The 19,603-nt window shown below is 35.6% G+C and overlaps 2 protein-coding genes across 4 annotated transcripts in view; one reads left to right on the plus strand and one right to left on the minus strand.

The window, feature by feature from the left end:
* Positions 1–96: 96 nt before the first annotated feature.
* sspn (sarcospan (Kras oncogene-associated gene)) lies at positions 97–13,389 on the plus strand. 2 transcript variants are annotated; one of them, XM_041254992.1, is made up of 3 exons: positions 97–696; positions 9,398–9,484; positions 9,924–13,389. In XM_041254992.1, exons 1-3 carry the CDS (start codon positions 688–690, stop codon positions 10,287–10,289), a joined length of 462 nt encoding a protein of 153 aa, XP_041110926.1. In that variant the 5' UTR covers positions 97–687; the 3' UTR covers positions 10,290–13,389. The 2 variants fall into 2 exon arrangements, with proteins under 2 accessions (XP_041110926.1, XP_041110925.1); XM_041254991.1 differs by lacking the exon at positions 97–696 and adding an exon at positions 4,910–5,631.
* Positions 11,639–19,603, minus strand: part of LOC121318388 (inositol 1,4,5-trisphosphate receptor type 2-like) — a 143,082-nt gene continuing 135,117 nt past the window's right edge. Inside the window, exons 56-57 of one of the 2 annotated variants that reach the window (XM_041254988.1) lie at positions 13,875–18,821; positions 11,639–13,703 (exon numbers count right to left, since the gene is read on the minus strand). In XM_041254988.1, the coding sequence (XP_041110922.1) occupies positions 18,735–18,821 (87 nt within the window). In that variant the 3' untranslated portion in view covers positions 11,639–13,703; positions 13,875–18,734. Of the gene's footprint in view, positions 13,704–13,751; positions 18,822–19,603 lie in introns of both variants that reach the window. The other variant, XM_041254987.1, reaches the window with a different exon arrangement.

Below are 19,603 nucleotides of genomic sequence, written 5' to 3' on the forward strand. Positions count from 1 at the left end.
ACGTGCGGAATGCACCAACTCTCCGCCTTGTAATTAGGGGATAATTAGATCACGCTCACTTTTATCTGTTTATTTTTGTAATGCAGTTTGTTGTTTTTCTTCAAATCGCATGCTATCAATCGTACTTTCAAAACAAAAAAAAAAAACCTTCCCAAACCAGTGTTTCGTTTAAACTTGCTATGAACTGTGTTATTTACTGTGGCAGTGTCCACCTATGATGCCGTAGATCAGACCTAAATAAAGCATGTATTGTCGCCGCCGAGGAAATTCAATGTCTCGTTTGTGAACACAGACCTTCTCTGTCTTAACCCTTCACCTGCTGCTCCATCGGCATCGTGGAGGTGCAACTAGTCACCATGGCAGCAAACACCGAGGGCTGTAATCATGTGCCATGTATGGGAAGTGAAAGGAAGGGCTTGTTTCTATTGGGTTCTGGGGTTCATCTAGCCAATAGTGGATTTTTTTTTTTTTTTTTAAATATGTTTTTCAGGTTTACTTTCTTTCACTAATGGAGTTCAGACAACCTGACCTAGCTAATCAAGCACATAGTGTTGGAAATCAACTGTCGGCAAATGCGAACGAGAAAAAGAAAATGGAAGAAAACATGAAAATAGACTAAAAACAAAAAACGATATTACAAACAAAACTCAGTAAGACTGCGGGTTATGCATCACCGTTCACGGTAAAATGTTAAAAGTTAAGTTTTGTATACCTTATCACTAGTTACATGGTGTTTTTTTTTTTTTTTTTTTTTTTTTTTTTTTAATATATAGTGATATTTAATTTGTGCTGTGTGACAACTGTAGTAGCACGGAGTCATTACAGATGTTTTTACATAGATGTTTATTTCAAGAAAAGTAACAGTGTATTATCTGTGTGTACCTTTTTATTTTCTTATGATTCTGTATAAGGGCAATGGCATTCTGTTGTCTAAGCTTTGTCTTAGTTAGAGGTCCTGTTTTTTGGTGGTTTTGCTTAGTACTGTATCACTGTTAACTCCACATCCAAATTACATGTCAGTTGTACTTTTTAATACTAATCTATGCTGTGATTGTGTGATATCTTGCAGACAATAGAGCATATTTTATTACAAAAGTAATTTGCGCTGTCACTCAGTTTTTCATTTAATTTATTTTTTGGCTGTTAAGTTGACCAGTTGGTTCAAGGGACCGTTAATACAGGTCTTCGTGTATTAGTGAGCAGGCTGTGCAATGCAATTAATTGTATATGTTACTTTATGAATACAAACTTTAGTACCTGGGGTTCGTTAAGAACAGAAAGCAAATGATTAAAAAAGATTTGACTAATTCAGACTTTGCAGTGATCAAGAAGCACATCATGATTGAATGGCTTACAGAATAAGAAGCAGCCTTGTCGAGGCTCTTGCATAGAATGAAACAGCATCACTTCTGCATAGCTCTTGTAAATAATTTTTTCATGCTGTTAAACTATGCATGCTATTTAAATTTCTGGCAGTGCTATCACCCTATTTGTGGTTCTTGATGGAGAACAGTACACAATAGTTAGGACCTCATCCAGTGGTTTCCTTTGATGAATATTGTTTTTGCATGGGATTTGACAGGAACGTTACATTTTGACACCAATAACCATACCTACCCATTGCTGTTAGAATTAGGTTGTGCCTTTCAGGTGCTATACATATATTATAATGCACTGTCAACAGGAGTTTCTAATCATCTAATTTAAACAGAATTCCTGAGTTGTGCATTATATTGTAAGATATATCTCAAATACTAGTATTAATTATGGAGTGTCAAGGCTAAAATCACTTAATACTTAGGCCTACTTTACCAATGTCAAACTAACTTTTAGGTAAGTGCCAACATCAGCTGAAATGTTTGAGTTCTTTTCTTTTTAGTAGAACGCCAAAGTTATGAGCACATTGGGAAAGGCTTTTATAAATCTCAAATGTTTGTGAACATGTTTATTTTTTATTGTATGTGTACTGTATTTAATAAACCAGGCATGCTGTCTTTATAAAAGGTGGTTGTTATACCTAGGCCATTGCTTGTTCAGAAGAAATGCAAACTTTTACCAGAAGTTTCACTTTGCATACCCTATTTTGTGTTCCTTATTCTTAGTCAAAGGTTGTTTATTTCCATGCACAGTGCTTAGTTTGCCTGGAGGGGAATGGATGCACGTAATCCAATTACAATTCTAGAGACTTGGCTCTGTTCCTAGCAATATAAAAGCGAGAAAGGTGCATATTTTGGCCAGTTGGTAAATTAATTTCAGGGGATGGTTATGCAAAAAGGCACATATCTTCCCCTAAGTTATTCAACAGTTTATTTAGATTCTCAGTTCCAGCAATACGTGCCTCTCCTGACAAGCAGAACATGCTGAAACCATGGTTGCTACAGCTGGCACCTCAGATATTACTGTAATCCTATTTCAGACTGGCAAAGCCACTGGGCTTTCAACATGATTTGTTCTCTCCCATCGCTGAAAAGACAGCCATGTCACTGCACTGAGTAAATATTAGCAAGGTTTATTTGATTGCATAGTGAACATTTAATAATCCAGCTAATTAGTCAATGGAAGTGGTATCAAGGTTTCCGGAAATTACCTGATTGTTTTTTTTTAGGTTAAGAGAGCTGTTGAAATCATGTGTCCCTCCCAGCACTGCACGATTTCCAGTTATCTACCATGTTGCTACTGTATGTGGGTGGATTTCTGCATCATTTACACATCTTCTTCTATTTTGGTATGCATTAAAGTGGTAGCAGTAATTTAATCTGTCATTCTGATTTGGAAATTAAAGGGCTATGCAGGATTGATACAGAGCGTTAGAGCTGGTATGTACAGCTATGGCCAAATGTTTTGCATCACCCTTTAGAATTAACACATTTTGCTTAAAAAATTCAAATGAAACCTGCTGATAATGTTACGTTAACATATTGAATTAAATATCACTTTTCAGTTTTCCATATACTTAATGAAAAATGGACACAAATGAATAAATGTGACATTTCGAAATCTAACAATATTGTACTACTATTATGGCTTCCGGTAGACATTTGCAATATAATTTTGCAGTTTAATTGATTACACGGTGTTAAATAAAAGATCAAAATTATGTTCACAATTATAATTATACATATATATATATATATATATATATATATATATATATATATATATATATATATATATATATATATATATATTTAATGTTTAAATCCTAAAATTTCTAGGTAATGCAAAACCTTTGGCCATAGCTGTAGACATATTTTGTTTACTGTTTCACAGCGCATTGTATAAGTTACATTTATAGCATGCTGGGTTTAGTCAACATGTCTGTCTATATGGTTTGTACAGTCAAACTTTAGAATTTTGAGTATGCATAGTTAGGTGAGAGAGTAATATGTTGATGATGTAACCTTATCTATTTTAAAATATCTGAAAATATCTGTTATCACTGACATAATCAACCAGCTGAATTCAAATTAAAACTATGACTAGGATACCTTAATGTTATACACTAATTTCTGCAGGTGTAAATGTTTTTTTAGGAGGTGCTTGTTGATCAAAATGCTAACGGGAATGGATTTAGTCTATTCAAACAGTATGGCTGTGACTGGCCTTTAATCAGTAGGCCATCAGTATGTTAATCAACTCCTGCAGTGTTTGGAAAGCTGCACTTTTAATCATTTAAAAGTGCTGTTTAAGCTTTGGAATTAGTGTATAGTGTAATTGAATTCACATAAATGCAGATTGCATCAGTGTGTTGCTAGGGTGTCCCAGTACTTTTCAGAGGGCACTATATTGATGATTACTAGTGTGATGAGTTACTGTATCTCTTTTCAGAGTCAAGTTTTAGGTTTCATATTCTGTGTTTATTCTAAGTGCGACTTGCTGTCATGCTTCGCAACAGGTTTTTTTGACCCACCTTTTCAACACAATGGATAGGGTAGCTTTGATTTTATCACATGTCACATTTTATCAAGTTAAGGCCATTTGTCATGCTAAGGGTAATTGACCCACCCTTTCATATATACACAGATTTGATACTGTAGTGTATACAATTTAGTAAGCACATGACAATGTGTATTTTTAAGACTACATTAAAACACACGAAAGGGAGGCCAACCTTCTTTATCAAATGCATTGCTATCGAGCAAAAACAAAGAGCCACGCTATCTCAATTAAAGTTATGTAAGTCTGAGTGTTACTTGTATGCATTTATTTCAGAAAAAAGGCCAACAAACAAGTTTGAAACAACAGACATAAGAAATACTGTACACTATAACTGTTTGTGACTTGAAATTAATAATCTTAATAAAGAAAGTTTTAACTGTGAAATTACACATGCAAGATGTCAGCTTGTCTCATTAAACATCATTTTAACTGCACTTATGATCTGGAAAACTGTCAACAATGAAAACGATGTAAACAATGAAATGGTTAGAGTGTACATTGTTTTATTTCAAGGCTTTATAAAACCATTACTACTAATGTATTTTCATTATTTCACTTTCAAAACTTTTAAAATGTTGAAAACGGAATTAGTGAAGGCGGGGGGGGGGGATACAATTAGACACAATTGATCATTTAACATAAGAAGGGGGAAGTAGAATTTCCTCATTGCTTCAACAGTGTAAGGTAAGTTCTTCATAATCCAATATTATCACTTTGTGGAGTTACATTTATTTACACCTCTATACAGTTTTCTTTTTAGCACTGCTTCCTTTCATCAGTTAATCAGTTACCAACCTTTCATATGTGTAACAAGCTTACAAGTACATGCAAGTTACTTTTCGTTCAAAAAAGTGAAAAACACAATCACAGTTATATCAGATTTTAATTATATTACATAATAGAATAATTATATTCCAAAGAATGGATTTGTATATTTTTTTAATAAAATAGATTTGACTAAATAATAGTCGCGTTACATAAGATCACATTTGTACCCTGTCTCAGCCATATGATCTTAGTAGGATTAAACACTAAAAAGCATCTGTGTCCAGTGTTCATATAAAGCTTGTCTGTTATCTACTGATCTGCCTTTTTATCTATACTGGATTTGTTTCAAGTGCTTGTGTTACATTATCTGTAATGTATAATTATCAAGAGCACTGCTTTGTAACACTTTTTGGTTGTGTGTGGTAGCCCCCCTTGCAGCCCCCCCATTTGCTGTTCTATATGTGGCATTTAGACAGCTTGAGAATCCGCTCCAAATGTTTTCCATATTTGTTCAGAGCCTCCCTGATTCCAAATAGCAGCAAAGCCTCAGCTAGAACAAGAGCAACATTGAGGGGGGGTGGAAAGGCACAAAATACTGAGATTATCAGAATGGGAACAGACGGGAAAAGCAACCCAAGCCCGGTCCCTAACAATCAGAGCCAGGCAGGGAAACCTGGTGGAGAGAAGAGCCCAGACCCAGCTCAGGAAAACAAAGGAGACATGGAGAAGAATAAAGGGCAGAAGGGAAAGCTCAAGGCAGGCCAACAGGAGGATTCCCATACTTGTTGTGGCTGCCGTTTTCCTTTACTGATTGCTTTATTGCAGCTGATTTTAGGCATTTCCATAGCAGTGGTGGCCTTTCTAATGACAGGCATCAGCTCCTATTTGCTGACCAGAGAGACGCCACACTGGGCTGGGATAATTGTAAGCACAAATCTGATTATTATTTTTTTATTTTTTTATTATTGTTTTCAAAACATTCCATCATTAACAAATTTAAGTTGCATGATGGTGTAAAACTAACAAAACTGATGTACAATATGTGCAAGTGCTTGCTACATCAACGTAGAAACAGCAAATTGGTTTGTGAAACTGATTTATTATGTGTATTGATTTTTTTCTGTTAATGGAATTCAGGAAAAGTTGCTGTGGAATCAACAAGTGTCACGTTTAAAATTTAGACCCAGGTACTTGTATTTAAACTAATGGAGTATTCACAGCTTGTCAATAGTTTATGTCCATCTGTTATACACCCTGTGAGATTATTTACATGCTTTTTCCTAACAAAAGAACTGCATAAGTTTGTAAAAAGAAGGGCTGAGGTCTCTGGTGATGACTGAGTGGTTAAAGTATGTACTGGTGGATGGTATTAAGTCATTTACCAGCACTGAATTTTAAAATAGGTCCATAGCTCAGCCATCTACAAATATTTTTGAGTCTCACAGTTTATATCTGTATACAGCACAATTAAGTTTTAGTGCCTATAAGTAGAATGTTACTTTCAGTAAATCATACTATTAAAATTTAAATTACAAAATGTACTCCTCTACATAAGAAATGCGAATCCCACTTGGATACCAAGTGTATAGTGATGGTTTGCAAAATTATATACGTCACTGGCTACTTAAAATTAGTGTGATTTGAGTTTTTAAAATAATACTTCATAGGCTATTATACCAAAGCTATAATATAATCTAACGCTTCAGTGCTACATATCATTTATTAGAACAGATCATTAGAAATGTGTGCTTGTATAACTTTATGGTTTGTAATGTACTGAAATTAAGAGCAGATGCCTCTGTCACAGGCTTGCATGCATCACGTACATACAGAGTTTTAGGAGGGGTGCAGTTCTTTCATCCAGTGTCATGAACATGTTAATAGTTCAAACCACATTATTTAATCTGGTATTAAAAATACATCATATTCCTGGTTTAGATGCATTGAATAGTCACACAGCTGAAATATCCATCCCCAGTAAAACACATCTATAAATCTTTAGGGGGGGACTTGCTGTGACAACTGCAACAAAAGCCATTAACCATTTGTACCCATAATTCTCTTAACAAGCTGCTCTGTAGCATGGAGTTGCCATTACCACACAGACTAATAAGACTGCTGTTGCTACTCTACGAGGCCCTTACAATGGAGTACCTTCCAGTCTAAATGATGACTGTGCTATATAGAGAAACCTGTCAACCCATCTGAACCTATAGTGGATGTAGGTTGTGATGCCCTACTCTTCCTTTTGAATTTGGATCCATGCTGGGGGGTTTATATTTCTAACATACCTGTTATACTGTAAAAGGTAAATTGCTGTACAATTTACAGCTAAAGCAAATTTTCTGAATTTCTTATTCTATTTCCCTCATTGTAAGTTGCTCCTCAACTTAAACCAGCCAGCCAGTTTACCTGGCTGTTGATGAAATGTGTTGCATCCACACCAAACCCACACGTTGCCCTACTGTGTTTTGTTTTCTCCTCCCACAGCTTTAATCTCCCCTATTGTCAGTTATTTAAATGAATATATAAATATATAATAATTGATCAAATATTATAGTTGTCCAATAACATTTAACACCCATGGATGTTTAGCAGAACAAAAATACAGTATATTCATACTGGTAGCAGTGTATTTTTAGATAGTAAAATATTATTTTGCATGAACAGACATTAATATGAGAACATTTCATTATTAAATTATGTCTGTGCACTAATCCCTGGAAGACAAAATCCAGTTTTCTCAGTCACACGATGCTGCATACCTAACTAAGAGTTATCTGGACCTGGCAGCAAGAAGATGCTTCCCTTCCTCAGAGATGGGTTGTGGTCTATTCACATTGCAGCAATGTGGTCTTTGCTTCATCCTTAAATTATTCATCAGAATCAAGCAATGCACCCATTCTGCTTCTTAGTAACAGCTCAGTTAACTCCTGGTTTCTGAGCACATTGTCCCTCATGCCAAAGAGATGACAGTAACTGCTAATATTTCCCTTTGGTTTTAAGGGGAATTCCTACAAAAATTGTCTCCAACGCAGTAACATGCATATCTGTTGATAGTGTGCAAGCACACAGTTTGATTTGCATGAATATTTATGGCTTTACAAAATAGCCACAGCTTAAAAATAGCACAACTTGGTTAGTAAATGATGTGCAAAGAGTTGTGACCTCAACAGGGTTTACACAAGACAGAAATAATCGGAGACCATGAACAATAACACTTTGATGGTCAGGACCCTTTCCATCTGTAAATGGTTTTGCAAAAACAAACAAATTAGATACTGTATGTAAGTCACAGGACTGACCCCGCTGTTAAGAGGCTTTGGAGTGAAGAAGCACAGTAAAATAAATCAGTTATCTAGTAATTTGGTTAGCAAGCATCGGCTCACCATTACATTGTTGGTTTACATCAGACAGGATCCAGATGAAAGGTACAGTATAATTAAATGAACAGAACTTTTGCTTATCAAATGAACTTTTCAAACAATGTGTATTTCCTGCATCATGTTTTGCTGTGAGAAACTTGGCATGGCATGTATAAACAGAATAAAATGTTACAAAATAAATGTGCTATATTGCATTAAAACAACTGTTTATGCTTTTGCTTGTGTAAAAGACTAAATAAAAGCCAGCAACTGCTTGATATTTTGGAATTCACAAATGTGCAGGTTTAAAAATGCACAGTAATAGCAATCTTCAATAACTTCTGTAGGAAAAACCATTAGGGTCTCCACACACCCGATGCAATGCGATTGTCCTGCGATAAAATGGTACTTTCATTGAGACACTACCTTGACATTACCTCGACACCAGTGGCAACTCTCATTTGATTGTATCATTAGCTGGAAAATTCCTATTATACAGCTAATAAAAATGTAGATTACATAATAGCTTTTCAGAATACTTATTTCAGTAGGTAAATGAATCATACACACCAGTTATATCCACTTCCCTGGAAATGGACTGCCAGGTGTTCTCCCTCATTGACGTGTCTTTATAATTTTTCTTTCCTTTATTGTACAGCTCCGGGTATTTTGATACTGCAAGAATTATCTTTTCTTCTGCCATTGTTAACTGAAGGAGCACAAGTGAAGCTGTTCCTCATTGGTCAGTTCCTTAGCGACAAAATTGCAAAAATAGACACAGATCCTATTTTTTCCGCATCACTTCAGTGTCGCCCATTGCATCGCAGGCAGTGTGAACGGCTTGTTTAAAAAATACATGTTTTATTTTTTTTTATCATGGTGCGGTGTGTCGCACGATACATTCACTTGTCGCATCGCGTCCTGTGTATAAAGGTTGTTAGACCAGTTTATCAATCGAAACAGTCAATATCTTTCTTATATTTTTCACTAGCACCTTAAGTCTCTGATCTCACATTTTTTACAGCCGTGAGCATAAGGTATAGCTACCACATTATGAAATAATTTCTACAACTCCATTGCTAGTCATGTTTGGAATGTAAGCATGGAAAAGCTTTCCATGGCTTTAGTCCTACAACATCCATAAATGTTCCAAAGTAATTCCATCGTCTTCCTTGTTTTTTTTTGGTAGTTTTTTAAGTTTATGTGTACACTATACTTTGTTAATATTTATGAACCATTGGGTATGTATTGAAAAATATGGTAATAGAAGTTGGCTAAAATTTTAACGACCCCTGTAATAAAATATTTTCCTCCATTTATTTTAGGTCTGTTTGGTCTCCTTATTGGGCTTTTACTTGTACTGCATAACATACCTGCCTGATGAGAGGACGTCTGTGCAATTTATTGCCAAGGTAAGGAACTACCAAACAGGTTATCACCTTTTGCACACATTGGATCTTTAGCTTAACTCATATTAACCTATACATGGCACATTCAATTGACTACCCCCTTCTAGGGTAGATTTCAAAATAAACCTTCAAATAAGTTTGAGAACATGCTCTTCAGTATGTCTGCTCCTTGTTCTCTGCTGTCGTAACTATAAACAGCTGTGTGTGAGGGCAGTGCTTTTTTAAAAACATTTTTTTACAATCATTCAAGTAGGGTTAACAAAATTTTTGGCCACATTTGGTACTCTGGATGGTTATCAAGGAATAAAACGGTTTTCTGTCCCTGAGTTGAAGTATTATTATCATTGTCTTACATTAATAAACAAATCCTACTTGTACTGGCACTAGACATTGCACATCACAGTATCCCATCAAAGTCTGTCTCTTGTTTTTCTCCTAACAGTTGGTCTACTTCTTGCTATGTGCCATTGGGAAAATCATATGCGTCCTAGCGGTGGCTTTTGCAGGACATCATTATTCTCAAATCAACAACTTCACCTGCGAACCCACAGGTGAGATGGAATCCTGTGTCTGCAAGCTAGACCCAACGGATCCGATTGCCAGGACCTTTGAATACAAAGATGTGAAGGACTGCTCCACAATCACCACCACTCTCAAGCTCTACTTCCTTCTGCAGATTGCTTTGAACCTGACCCTGGCCATTGTCTGTCTGATCGGATGTTTTGTGATGTGGAAACACAGGTACCAGGTGTTCTTCGTAGGTCTTCAGCTCAACTCAGCCAATGAGCAGAAGCAGCAGAAGGTGTAACCTCTTTAACTCTTTCTCACCACTGGTCCTTATAAACGAATTTCCATTCTGCAAGATAACATCAAATTATTTTTGGCTTACTGATCAACAAGTAAAGACACCTTCTGATGACTCCACAAACAAGCCCAAGATGAAGAATCTAATGACTGCAGGGACCCAGTTAGTTCTAATGAGGGACAGTTGCTTTATCTTGCCACATATTCTTCTTCAGGAAGGGGGGGGGGGTAACTAAATACTAAAAAGCTACACACCTTGTGAGTCATGCAAGTTATACACACAAGAGCATTTGGCAGCTTTCAATATTTTTAGTATTTCAGAACAGGGTAACAGCAGATGAGTAACACTACCAGCAGCTTTTAACGGACAGGTAGACCGATTGTGCAAATATTGTGATCTTTGCTCAAGTTTTTGAAATCCTAGTTACTACATTAACAAATTTAACAATAGGCCTAAAACCTAATTTTCTATATTTATCTTTTGGAAAAAAGCCTGTGGCACATACATGATATTAGCAAATAAGAATATTAGGGTGTAGTGACCATATGTAACAGGAACATCCTGCTTTCCTAAATCAAATAGTAGAATTTACCAATAATATTCTAGGTTAAATACCGAAATCATAAATATAAAGAAAAACCCTTAGTCAACATTGTAAAATGTGTTGCAATGCATGTCAAACTGGACGAATACATTTCTTTAGATTTATTAATATATTAAATTGTGCAACCAAATTATTTTGGGGGCAGTGTATGACAGTGGCCTAGTCTATTTGCACATGGTCATTTATCTTGTTTTTAGAATTGATTTGTATCCAATTTTCTTATTTGAAATTCAAACATTTTAAAATCACTGAAATGTGTGGCAGAATATGAATGCATGCTTTTTTTTTTTTTTTTGCTTGCGAAGGACTGGACTGGAAGTCTTCAGTAAAAAATGTGGTGGATGCATGAATTCCTGGTGGAAAATAGTACAGATGATATAGGCCTAATATATGCACAGTCTGGCACAATAGGCAGTAGTCTTTGTTTAGCAGAGCATGGAGACTGAAACTACCCAGGGCAAAGGTGCATTGGCAGGGCTGTGAGGAAAAATCCAGTGCTACAGCTGTCTACACTCAACACAACCATAGAGGTAAAAATAGATAGGGAGCAGCATCGGCAGCATTGATTAAAATCACGTAAACAGTCCTCCACTTGGGGTTTGAATGAAACAAGGAGGCTGAAACAAGTACCAGTATGTGAACTTACAAATGCAAATCAAGTTAACCAATGCGAAACAATAAGTGAAGTGAAAATATAAAATTAATTTTGGTATTGTGGATGAAGGAAAAACATTCATTTGTGACACTGATTTTCTCAGGCAAGAAAATATTCAATGAAACCTTAGGCAGAACTGTTAATCAGAACCCAAGCAGAGAGCAGTTATTTGTTTATGTCCAAACTGAAAATCTGCTATTGTGTAAGAGGAAAGTCCAGACTGTTTAATAATTCTAGAAGCCCATAATTATTTGAACATATTTCTTAGAAAATGATCTGGCCTCTGCTGCTGCCTAATTATTGGGTTGAAAATTGCTGATTGTCTTGTGACCTTTAAACAAAATGTCTTGTTAATCAAAGTAAGTTCTCACTGAGCCAGTGAGAAAGAGCTGCAATCTTTCATATCAAAAAAATATTACTGCCTGTTTTCCCACGTTCCCAACTTCAGAGTGACCTTAGAAGTCTACAAATCTTCATGGCAAGAAAATCTTTAAGTTTGCTAGTCATATATTAATTGTATGTAATTTTCACTGAGATTTAGAAATGTTTGAGTCGAAACATTAAGAATTGAACACCGGTGAAATAAGATGGCTACCCTGAGAGTTAAGTATTTATAGGCAGGAGTCTCTGCTTATTTGTGGTGCAAATGTTGATTTGATTTATTTAAGTGTATTTTAGGTATATTTTTGGAACAGTGGTTATGGGGAGTAAAACAGGTACACTGACTGGATACAAAAATAGCACTGGAATTAGTGTTAAGCCCTATACTTTTCATATATTCATAATGTATAGCCTTGGGGTGCTAAGAATAGAAAATTGAGGTTATTATTTATTTAACGCTGCAGAGTCCCACAATTTTTTCTAATTTGAAACTAAAATAAGATTCATTGGTGTTTACTGCATCCTATCATATCCATCAGGAACCACTTTTTTGTTTTGTTTACATTACCCATAGCATCACTTGGAGACCAACATAGATATGAACTAAAACAATTTTGGATTCTGCACCTTTAAACGTAAGGCTCAAAATTGTGTAAGATCAGCATCAGCCAAATTCCTGATTCACAGTGATGACCTCTTAAACAATATTTAAATACAGACACGAGTTTTGTATTCATGTTGGAAAAATTCTGATCTGTGGACTTAAACCAATTTGGATCTTATTCTTTAAGTTTGTCCCTGCTGCACCTCCTTCTGGCATTGGTGCCGATTGGTTACAAGCTTCTACAACTATGCTGAAACATTTAATAGGAGAAAGGGAGGAATAAAAAGAGAGTGTAGCCAGCCACTGTTTATGATCTCCTTCCACCTCCCTACAATGTGCCTTCACATGATCACCATTTGCGCCTTGCTCAAACTCAGCTCACTGTAGGCGGACACTTGGGCCCAGTCCCAAAATATCATGAGGGCCTGCATAACGGAAGAGTTTATGGGCTGAACTGCTGACTACATATATAGATGTTTAAATATATAAATAACCATATATACAGACAGACATATATACAGCAACAAAATCATGTACACAAAACAAGCAAATGATAAAAGACAAAATAATCGTTAGTATCTGCTCTTAAATTTTTGCTACTGTTATACTTGGATATTTCTGTAAAAAAAAATTATATGTTACAAAACAAGGGGAAAGAAAGGGGGACTCAGAGGGACAACTAAATAAATCACTTTCAGAGTTGAGCAGATGCCTTCAATGTTCCTTAAGTAGCATGCAGTTCATTTTGTAGCTTTAAGCAACAGAACAACATGCCAGTGAATTAACAATGATGGCCAGAGGGTAGTCATAAAAAATGTAACATTTTATAAGGGAATTTTAATAAAACATTTTTAAATCACTGTGTATAACTTTTTTATTGGGTGTTTAACATAAAACCTAACATATCTTGTCCACAGCAAAAAAAAAAAAAAAAATGTATTCCAGCTTGAATGCTATATTTTAAATACCATGGCTACCTGTTTTGTATGCATAAAAAAATAACAAAAATATTAATAATAAAAGAAATAACACCAGCTGTCTTCAGAATATGGCAAAGCGACAACATTTTTTTTTTTTTTTTTTTTTTTTAAATAATAATATAAAAGGTCTAACCAACCACAATTTACACACATGCCATCTGGTTTTGTAGGGTAGACAGTTGAAATAGACAACCTGCACATGCCATCTGGTTTTGTAGGGTAGACAGTTGAAATAGACAACCTGCAAAACAACAAAACACCATTGTTACTTTAGTACAGCATTACTGAAGATTTTATGATTGAGTGTTTGAAAGCTTGGATGAATGTGACACATACAAGTTTCTTAAAGAAGAATCCTACTCACAGTTAGCAACTGAAATGTCCACACAAATGTAAAGCGTTATTTTAGGCAGGAAACTTCCATCAGCTAACGGAACAATCTATCACAGCAAACAGCCATAGCATGAAAACCTGTTAACCTTCCAACAAACTGGTCTTTTCTTGTTGTAATACAATGTGGGGAAGAAAAAAAAAAACTTTTCTGTCGTAGTTCCATCTCTGCCTCCCAGTCCACACCCATAACATTGGAGGTTTGCCTTCAGAAGAGCAAGGCTGAATGCAAAAACTAAATATTGTATAGCTGGCTTTATAGAGCCTGCAATGTAAAGTCTTTAAACCCCAAAGAAGTACATATAAAGTACAGATCCACAGATACGAGATACAGTATTGATACAAAAATACATATAGGCATCTCCTTTGACATTTTAAAAGCTCTGTTACAGGGATAATAAAACTGATATTGAGATTGGTGAATGTAGCTGCCCTTGGAGTGGGGATTTCACTTGTTCTATTCCTGACCAGACTAGATATTACTCTGTATGACAACCTGCCCAGAAGGTAACTAAATACTGCTCAGTTTAAAAAAAAAAAAACACAACTCATGGAGACAAAGTTTGTTATCGGGTCCCAGCAGCAACAGAAATGCAAGGGAAGGAAGGTAATAATCTAGGTAGTATTCTAGTTCTCTGCCATCTTTGATTATCCAAATGGGAATCTGAAGATGATACTTTCTATACAGCAGAGGCCATACCGAAATATGCTCAGATTCTCTGCTCTCCATTTTATTTCATATTTAGATTATTTTAATACATTTTTGCTCTGTACTACAAACCATGGATCATTTGTGAAACACTCTATGACTAAATAACTAATTATACCTTACAACTATTTTTTTTTTATTAAGGTTTTTACACCTAATGAATGAAATATTGAATATATATTGTCCATTTCTATTTAGTTTAAGAAGGGTATCGTTTTGTGAAATAAGGCTATCCATTACTGACTATAATGAGCTAAACCCTCCGGTCTGGATTGTTACAGCGTGGTCCACCCAAGAACGAAGAGATAAAGCAGCATCAAAGACTATTCTTTTCTGTAATTCGGTCTCATCATCTAAAATGATCAACCAAAGACATATTGTACAAAACAATAAGGTCTGGGAGAGGATGTATAACCTGCAGGACCTTTACAAAGCACTACACTGAATGCTTATGAAGGTAGTTCACTTAAAAAGGACTAGCAGTTTTTTTTACTATCCATAATATTTTTTGTTTCAAAAAGAAAGACGTTTGTACCTCATTCCCCACGAGGCCTGGCAATCGTATGTTTTGTTATGATTTTCTAATTAGCAGTCGAATATGAGACAGAACTGCATATCCCATGACTTCATCTTCCTATGTGGGCGAAAAGGAATAACAAGATTCATACAACAGTGCCAGGTTTTTGTTTTTGTTAATGCAGTGCTAATATATGCCCAGTTTAATAAAACAAAAAAACAAACAAAAAAAAAAAGGGTATAAAATACTGATAAGGAGAAAGTAGAAGTGAATTAAATAAAAACAAACATGCTTTGTGATTACGTATTTTCATGTACCAGCACATGTATCACTTTTGGGGTTGAAAGTTTTACTTAAATAAAACAGTTTACATGCACGGTAATATTAGAAAGTGTTTTTTTGTTGTTGTTGTTGTTATTGTTGTTTTTGTTTTGTTTTTTTTGGCTCATGATTTTCACAAAGGAGGCCTGAGCACACTCATGTGATGAACATGTTGTGAAGATGAACTCACTGAGCATTATGTAAGTCTGTTCCTCACAGCACACAACAACACAGTGCCAGGATACGGTATATTAATGCCAGAAACCCAAACAAACTACCCTTCCCCTAAAGTAATGAAACCATTTACAAATCAAGTCCTGAGATACAGCAGCAGATAGTAATCAGGGTGAATAAGAACCACATTTTCCCTTACCATTAAGCCTTTCTGTGACTGAACACAAGAACATAACAATCGCTATAACTGAGCTATAGTCTGATGAGAAAAAAAACTGCCTTGAACAGATAGGGAGCCAATACAAAACAAGAAATCATGCTCATTGCATTTAAAGTAGATATATTTAGATTTTAAACTGCAAGCAATTTAAACCTTTCAAGCTAATAAGCTTCAGCAAAGCAGAGTTTCTGACTTTTTTTTTTTTTTTTTTTTTTTTTAAACTTTTCTGCTGCATTTCTTTGGTGGTAATGTAATTTGAATCTACTGAATTTGTATCGACTCACATTTTACGTCTCTGTTTTTCACGTTTTACATTCAAAAGACATTGTCAACTTGCTTCCTGTAAATAGCGTACATTCCTGTCGCTGCAGCATGTGCCAAATACATTGTTCCCATAGATTGGGATGGGGGACATTTGGTGGGAAATCGTGATTGTCCCAACAGTACAGAGACAGTTGGGATGTATGCTTTCAGGGCCAACAACAGCTGAGTGATGTTCAACCAGGAACACATATAGCTGCATTACACATGACAATGATAACTTAAATTAAGCAGACTTTAACAAGAAAGATTTTATTTCCAGCAGCTGACAGAAGTCTTAAACATATTTAACAGAAAATATAATTGTTGAACTGATAAAAAAAAAAAAAAAAAAAAATGCAGCAAAGAATCCACAGGTTTTAATAACACTATTAGCCTAAATGGTATATATTGTGTTTCATAGACAACATATTAAGCACTGATTCATTTTCCACAAATATATTTACAGATAACTTGTTTGTCTGTCCTTTATTTAAAACTGTTTTTTTTTCTTCTCTTTCAACACAGATTGTCTTAAATCAGGGGATTTCAGTGTGTATGCCCCTATTCAAGGTCCAAACTATCCTCAGTCTCAACTTTCAAACAACCTCCTCCCCTGAAAACTATTTAGGTAATTACCTAATCAATATCCCAGGAACAAAATGGATGACAGGCTAGCCCCAAACTGCTCAAAACAATAACGTTCATCTAGTGGCACATTTTTTTTTTGCATTTGTGGGTAATGTAAACTAGTTCCAGTTCTTATATTAAACTACTCAAGGAAGCGAGGTAGCCAATTTTTAAGAATTATCTTGAGCAAGATGTAGCCCAGCGATATACAACCCAGCTATAGCGCCCCCCACCCCCGAAATGAGATGCCAGTATCAGAAAGTATAGAACCTGCATTTAAAAATCAATACAAAAAAATCCCTTTAGACTGGTTCCATATACTGTATCCAAAGAGACGCAACCTGACGTGTTGGACACCGACAGCAATATGAATGGGGCTGAACATACTCCAAGTGGCCATTTTAGTAACGGTCTGGTCCAAATTTCAGAAATGTTTTATTCTGTATTTTTTCTTGTCAAGTAAAATCTACCTGAATCATCTGAATTTGTCTTGTTTTTTGTATGTAATTTACAAACAAATATAGAACTAAAAACAGTATTTACAAATACCTTTACAAAAGCACATAATACAGTAATCAGTATATTAAGACATAATACATGTTTCTCCTTTGTGGACCATTGGCTCCGAATGTACATAAAGGTGCATGGATACACTGTATGGGAGACATACTGTAGATGTATTGCCTATTGGATTTCTGTAAGATCACAGAACCACTGCAGGTGTGAACCTGGGGCACGGTAAAGTATGTTATGTGAACTGTGATACAGCTGTTGGTTAGGAAAATCAGTGTTGAGATTTTTTTCATTTATAATAAAATTAAACAGTTATCCAATACATTTGCAGCAGTTTTTTTTTAAAACTATGCCTCTGTAAAGGTAAACTCAAATGCTGAGTAAATGAGTAACACATTTGATGTGGTTCATGTTCTAGCCTATTTTAAGAGGCAGTTCAATCCTGAATCAGTTGGCTGTTAAAATGCAGAGCAGTGCTCAAGGCACTTAGTCCCATTTTGATGTTTGCCCCCATTTTGTAAATATTACAATGAATATATTATAAAATGGATAATAAACAACTCTGATTAATAATGTAATTGCTCAAAAATATGCAATATCAGTGTTTTATTCCCACTTGAAATCAGGCCCAGAATCCCCAAGAGCTCAGACTTATTTGCAGTTGATTCCCATACAACATAGTTAACTCACAGTTAAAGTACTTGCACAATACAAAACCAAAAAAAAAAAAAAAATCTTGGACATGAACTTTGCAAAGTTTTCACACATTTGCATTTAAAATTCCTAATACGCATTTTAAAACCATTAAAAAGAAAATTAAAGGAACTATTAAGTGTAGCCGGTGTTTATATATACTCTCATACATGTTGGTCCTTAAACAATCATACAGAGAAAAGTAGTCATTGTATCAAGGGCAAAAGGTTTTTCATTTTCTACTAAAAAAGGCATCAAAAAAGAAAACAAGTCCCTAAAACTCAGTGGTTAGAGCACTGGGTGCAGTTCAATAGCTGGCATATGTATTCACCAGATACCCACTCAATCAGCTTGGCTGTGACTGGTCAAAGTCAGGTATATAAATGATGCCAATCAATGACAAGGACACAAACACAAATCACAAGCAGCCTTTTCAACCCTAAATTCATATTCCGTATATCAAGTACAGCACTGGTTCTGCTATTACTAAAACAGTTTCTTGGTCTATGGTAGATTATTCTGAGATAACTGAACTGCCTTTACTCATTAAAATACAAAAACTTTACAAGAAAACATACAAAACATGTATACTATATAGTTATAGCCCAACTGCATTATTCTCCCAGTTGACCCAGAAAAAAAAAAACAGTTTAAAACCAGTTCCAGTTATTAAAAGAAAATGTCTCGCCCAAGTCTTTTTTTTTTCTTCAAATCGCTGTTTTCTTTCTCTCTCAGCTGTAGTCCTGCTTCCCCGTGGTTAGTGTGATGACATGTGATGATTCACATGAGGTGTGTTTGATCCAAGAAAGCCTAACCTCTGCTTGTTCTTCCTTTGTTCAGTCATCTGCAGAGGAGTAGGGAAATGTAACTGGATTTCTTAGAACAGTGTTAACCCTCATCACAGCTGCAGTAATTCCATTTTAGAGTTTATTGGGCTTCTGTAAGAATGCTACTGTCAACACATTTTTAAAACACGGCCTTCAAAGCTACAGTATTTAAGCAACTTGTGTAACTTTGTGAGAATAGATGACTATGATTATCCAGTACTTCTTAGGTTCTCTGAGGGTGAAAAATCACTGGCCTTTTTAAGCTATTATCTCTGGAGGCCTGGGAGTGAATCTGGTTCAGGTCACAAGTCAATAGTCTGAGTGTCTCAGTTCAGTCAGTTTGAGCCTGGATGGCAGCGGAGGTTCATGTAAGCTTCCAAAACTAAGAGGGGAAACTCTTTGTAGATCTTTACTGAAAAGTGGGATTTTTTTTAAAAATGACTCTCACAACCCTTCTCTGACTCACATAGAGAGTGAAACTGAGCTTGCAGCAGATGGGGTCTTCAACACCCACAATGTAGATCGGACATGGCATTTCTATCTATGGTCGATTTGTGGACTGTGACAGTTCACTGAAGGCTTAGAACGGCCTCTTTTTGGCACAGTGCACCTGCTGTTCCATGCTAATGTACTGACAGAGGGAATGTGTTCCTGGGAATTCTTAAGATATAGAGGTGTGTGTGTGTGTGTGTGTGTGTGTGTGTGAGCGCTGTCTACCAACCCATTAACATCTCTGGATTGATATTCAGTAACCACCTGTTCTGTACCTCTGGACCATACAAAAAGTGATGATACATTT

Source organism: Polyodon spathula, chromosome 7 (assembly GCF_017654505.1).
Source record: "Polyodon spathula isolate WHYD16114869_AA chromosome 7, ASM1765450v1, whole genome shotgun sequence".
Lineage (NCBI taxonomy): Eukaryota > Metazoa > Chordata > Actinopteri > Acipenseriformes > Polyodontidae > Polyodon > Polyodon spathula.